Source organism: Osmerus eperlanus, chromosome 5 (assembly GCF_963692335.1).
Source record: "Osmerus eperlanus chromosome 5, fOsmEpe2.1, whole genome shotgun sequence".
In the NCBI taxonomy this organism is placed as follows: domain Eukaryota; kingdom Metazoa; phylum Chordata; class Actinopteri; order Osmeriformes; family Osmeridae; genus Osmerus; species Osmerus eperlanus.
Window position 1 is genome coordinate 23,411,531 of NC_085022.1, and position 9,355 is coordinate 23,420,885.

At 50.3% G+C, this 9,355-nt stretch overlaps 2 protein-coding genes across 4 annotated transcripts; both read left to right on the forward strand.

Annotated features, from left to right (window-relative positions):
- The first annotated feature begins 282 nt into the window (after positions 1 to 282).
- On the forward strand, positions 283 to 3,102 carry kxd1 (KxDL motif containing 1). 2 transcript variants are annotated; one of them, XM_062462822.1, is made up of 5 exons: positions 283 to 889; positions 1,409 to 1,513; positions 1,654 to 1,806; positions 1,904 to 1,950; positions 2,092 to 3,102. In XM_062462822.1, exons 2-5 carry the CDS (start codon positions 1,419 to 1,421, stop codon positions 2,337 to 2,339), a joined length of 543 nt encoding a protein of 180 aa, XP_062318806.1. In that variant the 5' UTR covers positions 283 to 889; positions 1,409 to 1,418; the 3' UTR covers positions 2,340 to 3,102. The 2 variants fall into 2 exon arrangements, with proteins under 2 accessions (XP_062318806.1, XP_062318805.1); XM_062462821.1 differs by having other exon boundaries at positions 292 to 983.
- A 69-nt stretch (positions 3,103 to 3,171) lies between these two features.
- Positions 3,172 to 8,946, forward strand: ergic2 (ERGIC and golgi 2). 2 transcript variants are annotated; one of them, XM_062462817.1, is made up of 14 exons: positions 3,172 to 3,323; positions 3,564 to 3,714; positions 3,861 to 3,969; positions 4,266 to 4,312; positions 4,429 to 4,496; positions 4,817 to 4,857; positions 5,142 to 5,243; positions 7,087 to 7,182; positions 7,342 to 7,397; positions 7,493 to 7,591; positions 7,710 to 7,807; positions 7,896 to 8,058; positions 8,345 to 8,454; positions 8,539 to 8,946. In XM_062462817.1, exons 2-14 carry the CDS (start codon positions 3,609 to 3,611, stop codon positions 8,587 to 8,589), a joined length of 1,146 nt encoding a protein of 381 aa, XP_062318801.1. In that variant the 5' UTR covers positions 3,172 to 3,323; positions 3,564 to 3,608; the 3' UTR covers positions 8,590 to 8,946. The 2 variants fall into 2 exon arrangements, with proteins under 2 accessions (XP_062318801.1, XP_062318800.1); XM_062462816.1 differs by having other exon boundaries at positions 8,345 to 8,424; positions 8,503 to 8,946.
- The last annotated feature ends 409 nt before the right edge of the window (positions 8,947 to 9,355 follow it).

A 9,355-nucleotide genomic window follows, 5' to 3' on the forward strand; every position in this document is an offset into this window, starting at 1 on the left:
GAATATCCATAAATTAAAGCCGGAGCAAGAACAATCCTTGCTGAGTTTTGTTGGTGGTCATAATGTTGTGGCCCTCCTCCCCACGGGGTTCGGGAAAAGTTTGATTTTCCAGCTACGGCAGCTAGCTCCGTGGTGAAGGAGTTGGCTAAGGCGAATGCTAGCGATTGGTTATGGCAGATTAGAGTGGCTCTGGGCAGATCCTAGATCCTAGTTTTAAACTTCAACAGAGTACCCGCCTTCAAGGAAGTTAACGCTTGTCAATGGAGCGATCCCAGACCCTCTGTACAAATAAAATGTACGAGGGTATGGTTAGGACCAGGCTAGTAGGCTAGTTCTCCCCTTATTAGACATTTTCAGGTAGGCTACACCTTAATGTAACGCCAAGCCCTCGCTCCTCGTCTCGAGGCCAAGGCCTGATGTCTTTCTAGGCTAAACCGTTGTGACTTTGTGTAGTCCATTTTCTGTTTCACACTGACAAAGGGTAAATAATATTGTTCATGTCAGCTGCCTGTTCGCTTTATGAATATCGTTTCGGCTCGCGAGAGCTAGCGCAGCCAGAGGCTGTTTAGGCCCATATTAGACATTCTCTGGTGCTGCTCATTCAACTCAAGATGGCTGAGTCCAGAGCGAAGAGAGCAAGTCAAACTGACTGGCGGCAAGTTCTTTTTTAATTAAGCTATCGAAATGCTTATCCAAACAACGTCAATTGCGGCACTGGACTCCGTTGGATAATAAAAAAAGAGTGCCCGGTTCTTGAGTTGATAGTGGGAGCCCATTCTAATTTGTACACACACACACACAGATGTGTGATGCCCACGGAAGGTCCCCATTTGAACACCACTGGAGTCAAAATCACGTGATACTGTACATAATACGGAAGCAGAAGGATGTAAGCACTTCAGTGATTGAAATAAGATTGTAGAAAAGTCTATAAATAAAATAGAACACTCATATTAACATATAGCACAAGTGACACTTCAACCGTAAGTAGCTACCCTGCTAACTTGATTAGAAAGCAGACAGTAGGACGCCACGGTACGGTAGCTAGCTTTAGCTTTTAGCGCTGATCTAGGCTAGTAGGGTATCAGAGATCAGATGGGCTACCACCCTGCTTGGTACTAGTAGTTTAGTAAGAGTTAGACTACATGAATCTCGTTATTAGTAACACGTATGCGTTGAGTGACAATGTACAGATGAAGTCAGTATAATCATTTAGTTGTCGTGGTCGTGTCAGGTGACGCGGACAAAGAATAATTGTCAATGGACCCCTGTTAGCTAGGCTATTAGTAGACTATAGTCTACTAAAGACGCAACCTGCAGTAGAGCTCAAGTTAGAAACAGACTGCAGCGTTTTGTAAACATATCTCTAGTGTATATAGAGTCAATATTGTTGTCGTCTTCGCTGTAGAAAAGCCAGCATGGAGCCCACTGCTTCAGGGATGTTCTGTAACAGGATGCTGAGCATGGTCAACTCGGAGGACGTTAACGCCATTATCCAAGCCCAGAGACACATGTAAGCGACCAGAACGTGCCTGAAACGCCAGCGAGACGTGATCATTTCCAACATGAGTTGGTCAAAAATGCCCAGCTCTGCATGCTTTAAATCATTGTAAACAATACTGGGTATATATTGACGGTTGGGTCTCATTGTAGGTTGGACCGCTTTGAGAAAACGAACGAGATGCTGATAAACTTCAACGGACTTTCCAACGTGCGTCTGCAGCAGGTGAATGAACACTTCCTCATCCACACAAGGACCCTGGTGGAGATGAAGAAGGACCTGGACAGCATCTTCAGAAGGATCAGGTGCATTGCAGGTCACAATCATCCTCTCCATGTCCCTCTCTTTTCCTCTCTTCTCCAAACTGCTCTCCTCTAATACGCATAGTGTGTTATCCCCAAGGACACTGAAGGGAAAGATTGCCAAACAGTACCCTGAGGCATTCAGCAGTGAGTATTAGTTTTCCCTACCATGCATCAAGTTACACCCCACCTTTAGGTTACAATATATTGTTGTTATTATTGGTGGTAGTAGTAGTAGTCTATGCAGGTTGCTGAGATACAGTGCTTCATCACTCTGGCTCCTCACAGATGTCCATGAGTCCCCTACCCTGGAGGATGACGATGATGACCTCTGCCTGATCCCACCCAGCGTTGCCACGACAACAGCCGCCACCTCAGAGCAGAGCACTGAGTCATGTGACACGAGCCCAGGCCTTGTGTCGCCCGCCATCAGCCGCTGCTCCGAAGACCTCTCAGAGCCCCAAGACACACCCACCTCCGACTGGCCTGCGGCAGGGCTGCGGGACGAGGGCCCAGACTCTGTCCCTGCGGAGTAGAGATCTAGGACCTGATCTAGACTCTGTCCCTGCGGAGTAGAGATCTAGGACCTGATCTAGACTCTGTCCCTGCGGAGTAGAGATCTAGGACCTGATCTAGACTCTGTCCCTGCGGAGTAGAGATCTAGGACCTGATCTAGACTCTGTCCCTGCGGAGTAGAGGTTTTCACACCTCCTCATACACAGTGTTGATTTGGGGGGGTGGCTTACACCACTGTTCTAAACATGCAGAATAACTCTGACGTCTATTGAAGCTATTGGTCAGACTTGGCTGTTGTTCTATGAGAGGAGATCACTTGTCTCTACTCTAGGAGCGAATGAAGAAAATGGTTGTGATAGGAATGCTCCAGATGCTAGGCCTCCAGCCCCTAACAGGGAACAGAATACTTACTTCTGTGGGGGCATAGGTCCTTCACGTGTGTGTGCACAAGTGTCTTTTTTAATCACTATTTAGCTTGAAGACATCCGTGTTCAGAGGTAGTGAACTTGGTTAGTTATGCCTGCTCAAACAAGATGTATGTAATTATAGCCATAGCAAAACATCTCAGTGTTGTTTATGTAATTGAAACCGCAGAACCCAAATACACTTTTATTTTTTTTACATAGAAACTGTGTTATGGCTTATGTTCAAAGTTGTGTTACTTACTTTCTCAAATTGTTTGAATTTGGGTGTATTTACATATAATTAATGTAAAGCTCATGGTTAAGTACTTTCCAAAAGCGTCATATCTTCAATGTGATTAAATATGTACTCGAATGGTGACGTAAACTTTAAAAAAATCTAATTTATTCCCCTTCCACCAGCAGAGGGCGCCATGTAAATATAGATGTGCTTTTTGAAGGGTTAAAGTTCACTTAAATGTGGAAAGACTTGAAAAACAAAACCCAAAATGTATATATCAGACAAGTTCCCTATGTGAAAGCATGATACGATGGACTGATCTAAAACAACGCATTTTCCACAAGGCAGGTTTTAAGACCAAGGTAGGGTACTGACAACTGGTGCAATTAGCGTCGCTAGCCTAGTGATGCTAGCTAACAAGCAACTAACCAACGTCAGCGATAACAATGCTAGACAGCAGTAGCCTATCTAGCTAGCCAGTGCGTCTGTGTCTATTCCTTAGACTTGTTTCTAATCCCTCATACCCAGAGACATAAGAGTGACAGGATACTGCGTCTTGCATTTCAAACATGATCTGAAACAGAATGTGTTGTTTCTGTCAGTGTTGTACTGGTAATGAGGGATTCTGAGCAATCCAGTTCACGAAGATGAGGAGGTTGTCCCGAAAGAAGGCTTTCAGCCTGGTGAGAGAGTTGGACGCTTTTCCTAAAGTTCCCGAAAGTTACGTGGAGACCACAGCAACTGGCGGAACAGGTGAGGGAGTTAGTACAAGGTGTTCATGTATTGCAAACCATGTGTTGTCACAGCTAGAACTTCGTGCTGCATTCACCTCTCCGTCTAGAATGAGGTTGTTAAATAGGCCTACATGATCAGTTATGTCCTCTTTCTGCGTCCAACAGTGTCTTTGGTGGCCTTCAGTTTCATGGCCCTGCTTGCGTTCCTGGAGTTCTTTGTGTATCGAGACACATGGATGAAGTATGAGTATGAAGTTGACAAAGACTTCTCCAGGTGACGCAGCAGTTTGTCATAAAAGTTAAAATAAAATATACCAAAGAGCTGAAGGGTTTTTGTCATCTCTCCCAGCTCAGTGTCAGATGTCCCACTCACTACAGAGTACTGTCCTTCAGTATCGCTATGATGTCATGTCCCACTCACTACAGAGTACTGTCCTTCAGTATCGCTATGATGTCATGTCCCACTCACTACAGAGTACTGTCCTTCAGTATCGCTATAGTTTCATGTCCCACTCACTACAGAGGACTGTCGCTATGGTTTCATGTCTTGCATTCTCTCTTGCTTTGCAGTAAATTAAGAATAAATGTTGACATCACCGTTGCCATGAGGTGCCAGTGTAAGTATACTACTGTACCTTATTCCTTCTGCTTACTGTAACCACAGAATATGTGGGAATGGCACCATCCTTCCTTGTGTCCATGAACTTGTGTGTGTGTGTGTGTGTGTGTGCAGTCGTGGGGGCGGACGTCCTGGACTTAGCAGAGACCATGGTGGCATCCGATGGGCTGAAGTACGATCCAGTGAGTAGAACCTCCAACCTCGTCCAATAGCAGGACAGAACCACCAATTTCCTCCAATAGCAGGACAGAACCATCAGTTTCCTCCAATAGCAGGACAGAACCACCAGTTTCCTCCAATAGCAGGACAGAACCACCAGTTTCCGCCAATAGCAGGACAGAACCACCAGTTTCCTCCAGTAGCAGGACAGAACTGCATGGATAGATTAAACATCCACTACAGGACACAATGGCTGAACACATCCTATTATCGCAATGCTGCATTGTGGGTGAATGTATAATCTGCATACTTTTCTGATTGTATTTGTGTTGTTTCTGTTTAGGTCATGTTTGAGCTCTCACCCCAGCAAAGACTGTGGCACATGTAAGACCCTGTACTGCATTTTCAGATATCCAAGGGAAAATATTTAAGATTACGGGGTTTGTAATGTTAGTGAAAATTGTCTGTCTCTTTTTGCTTTGTCCATCCCTCTTCTCCTCCCTCTGTCCATCTGTCCATTTTTTATCTTTGTTCTACGCTTACTCTTTTTGACTCCCTTCCTTGGTCCATTCTTCCCTTCATTCCTATCCTCTGCCTCTCTCCCACGCTCCTCCCTCCCTTCATCACTCCTTTACCTTGCCCTCCATCCCTCTCTCCTCACCTCCCAGGACTCTGCTGCACATCCAGGATCGTCTCAGGGAGGAACACTCTCTGCAGGATGTTCTCTTCAAGACTGCCATGAAAGGAGCCCCCACAGCCCTTCCCCCCAGGTCTGACCCCCCCTTACAGCCCTTCCCCCCAGGTCTGACCCCCCCCTTACAGCCCTTCCCCCCAGGTCTGACCCCCCCCTTACAGCCCTTCCCCCCAGGTCTGACCCCCCCTTACAGCCCTTCCCCCCAGGTCTGACCCCCCCTTACAGCCCTTCCCCCAAGGTCTGACCCCCCTTACAGCCCTTCCCCCCAGGTCTGACCCCCCCCTTACAGCCCTTCCCCCCAGGTCTGACTCCCCCTTACAGCCCTTCCCCCCAGGTCTGACCCCCCCCCTTACAGCCCTTCCCCCCAGGTCTGACTCCCCCTTACAGCCCTTCCCCCCAGGTCTGACCCCCCCTTACAGCCCTTCCCCCCAGGTCTGACCCCCCCTTACAGCCCTTCCCCCCAGGTCTGACCCCCCCCTTACAGCCCTTCCCCCCAGGTCTGACCCCCCCTTACAGCCCTTCCCCCCAGGTCTGACCCCCCCTTACAGCCCTTCCCCCCAGGTCTGACCCCCCCCCCCCTTACATCCCATCCCCCCAGGTATGACCCCCCCTTACAGCCCTTCTCCCCAGGTCTGACCCCCCCCTTACAGCCCTTCCCCCCAGGTCTGACCCCCCACTTACAGCCCTTCCCCCCAGGTCTGACCCCCCCTTACAGCCCTTCCCCCCAGGTCTGACCCCCCCCCTTACAGCCCTTCTCCCCAGGTCTGACCCCCCCTTACAGCCCTTCCCCCCAGGTCTGACCCCCCCTTACAGCCCTTCCCCCCAGGTCTGACCCCCCCTTACAGCCCTTCCCCCCAGGTCTGACTCCCCCCTTACAGCCCTTCCCCCCAGGTCTGACCCCCCCTTACAGCCCTTCCCCCCAGGTCTGACCCCCCCCCCCTTACATCCCATCCCCCCAGGTCTGACCCCCCCTTACAGCCCTTCCCCCCAGGTCTGACCCCCCCTTACAGCCCTTCCCCCCAGGTCTGACCCCCCCTTACAGCCCTTCCCCCCAGGTCTGACCCCCCCTTACAGCCCTTCCCCCCAGGTCTGACCCCCCTTACAGCCCTTCCCCCCAGGTCTGACCCCCCCTTACAGCCCTTCCCCCCAGGTCTGACCCCCCCCCCCTTACATCCCATCCCCCCAGGTCTGACCCCCCCTTACAGCCCTTCCCCCCAGGTCTGACCCCCCCTTACAGCCCTTCCCCCCAGGTCTGACCCCCCCCCCCTTACATCCCATCCCCCCAGGTATGACCCCCCCTTACAGCCCTTCCCCCCAGGTCTGACCCCCCCCCCTTACATCCCATCCCCCCAGGTATGACCCCCCCTTACAGCCCTTCTCCCCAGGTCTGACCCCCCCCTTACAGCCCTTCCCCCCAGGTCTGACCCCCCCTTACAGCCCTTCCCCCCAGGTCTGACTCCCCCTTACAGCCCTTCCCCCCAGGTCTGACTCCCCCTTACAGCCCTTCCCCCCAGGTCTGACCCCCCCTTACAGCCCTTCCCCCCAGGTCTGACCCCCCCCCCCTTACATCCCATCCCCCCAGGTCTGACCCCCCCTTACAGCCCTTCTCCCCAGGTCTGACTCCCCCTTACAGCCCTTCCCCCCAGGTCTGACTCCCCCTTACAGCCCTTCCCCCCAGGTCTGACCCCCCCTTACAGCCCTTCCCCCCAGGTCTGACCCCCCCTTACAGCCCTTCCCCCCAGGTCTGACTCCCCCTTACAGCCCTTCCCCCCAGGTCTGACCCCCCCTTACAGCCCTTCCCCCCAGGTCTGACCCCCCCTTACAGCCCTTCCCCCCAGGTCTGACTCCCCCACACCCCTTCCCCCCAGGTGAAGGTTTTATTAGGTGAAGTGACCAGGTGTGTTGTTCTTGTTGTCTAGGGAGGACAGCCCGCCCCAGCCCCTGCACGCCTGCAGGATACACGGACACCTCTATGTTAACAAGGTGGCAGGGAACTTCCACATCACCGTAGGAAAGTATGTGTTTCCAAGGCAACCCAGTTTACACGCACACTCACTACTACTGCCCAGCTTCAGCTCAGTGTGTGTCTGCTGATGATGTGTGGATAAGTCTGGTGCTTTAAATGTTGGAAGCACAGTATATAAATAACCTCTGACCTCTCTTCCTCACCGCAGGGCCATCCCTCATCCCAGAGGCCACGCCCATTTAGCTGCTCTGGTCAGCCACGACTGTAAGTCTCTCTCTTTCTTTCAAGTTTGCGGTCTCTCAATATAAGCATGTAGAAAATTCCATTGAATAATTATTTATGTTTTGCGGATGTGTCAGCGTTTAACTTCTCCCACCGCATCGATCACCTGTCGTTTGGGGAGGAGATCCCAGGCATCCTGAACCCTCTGGATGGGACAGAGAAGGTCTGCACCAGCCGTAAGTCTTTCACCACAGAACAACTGCACACTTAGTTGATCTACAGCAATATCCAAGGACTGATAGTTTGAACACTTCTGTTTCTTCTGATAATGTGTGAATACTTTTGTCTCTTCAGACAACCAGATGTTCCAATACTTCATCACCATAGTGCCCACCAAGCTCAACACCTACCAGATCTCTGCCGAGACACACCAGTACTCTGTCACTGAGCGGGTAGGGCAGGGTCAGAGTCGAAGGTCAGTGGTCAGGTTTGGGGGGGGTGATGCATTTCTGAGTTGTGTATGTGTGGTCACCCCTCTAGGACCGTGTGATTGACCATGCGGCAGGAAGCCACGGTGTCTCTGGGATCTTCATGAAGTATGACATCAGCTCTCTCATGGTGACGGTTACTGAGCAACACATGCCCCTGTGGAAGTTCCTGGTCCGGCTCTGTGGCATCGTTGGGGGCATCTTCTCCACGACAGGTACACATCTGGTATTCACCTAATGCACAACTGGAACTTGTTTTTAAATATGTCAACCAAGTCTTACACACATCCTGACAATGACTGTCCCAACACTCCCACACTCAGAGCTCTGACCCCCACCCCCCTGTCTGACCCCCACCCCCCTGTCTGACCCCCACACCCCTGTCTGACCCCCACCACCCTGTCTGACCCCCACCCCCCTGTCTGACCCCCACCACCCTGTCTGACTCCTCCCACCCTGTCTGACTCCTCCCACGACCCTGTCTGACTCCTCCCACCACAGGCATGCTCCATGGCATTGGGAGGTTCTTAGTGGATGTGGTCTGCTGTCGCTTCCAGCTGGGCGCCTACAAACCACAGGAGGCAAGTCATCCACAACATCCCCCTCAGACTGTGTGTCGGTGTGTCATGCTCACCCTCTCTTCCATCTCTCTCATTCAGGAGAGGTTACTGGATGATCATTTGCACCCGCAGGAGGACCAGGTGAACGCCCAGGATCCCACCCCCACAGGAAATCATACCCACTGACGCAAACCTTTTAATGGATGGCCGAGATTTATCCTTGTAGCCCATTGGCTAGTTTGTTTTCTTATAGGAAGTGTTTTTAACACAGACTCTAGTAAGCACATTCACATCAGCACATAGTGTCATTTACCAATCAGATGAGTAGACTGGACTGTTTTACCCGGTAAAAAGCTGACACCCTCAGCTGATCTCAGGGTAATGCAACACATTTCTACACCAGGACCTGGTAGTGTTGGGTAGGGTACTTGTGTGAGGGGTGCGGGCCTTAGGTCTGTCTGCGTACATTTTGAGTCATGAAATAAAAAAGAGGCAAAAAAGTAATTACTACTTGCAATAATAAAACGGCACTAGTACACATTTCTGTCTCGTATTCTTAGAACCATTATTCATTTCTGTTAAACATGTGGTTAAAGGTAAACATGTGGTTAAAGTAAAGGCATATGAGCCATTATCTAACACATGAGGGTGAGTCAGCAGGAATACTTTACACCATGTCAAGAGTTTATTTGACAGTATGTCAGAATAGCTTTCAGTAAACAAGATTTTTTTTTTTTTTAGCAAAATGTAATATATACGTACTGTCGCATTTCATAAAAATAGTTGTTCACGTCTTTGAAACTACAGTATCAATGATACGGTAACCCATAGGAGTACAACTGTACAGGGTGAGTAACACACAGGTAACACGACAGATATACTGATCTCAATGGGGCTCCATGAGTGAGGCATCCTTCACAGACACTTATGTCATAATTTTTTTTCTGTGTAC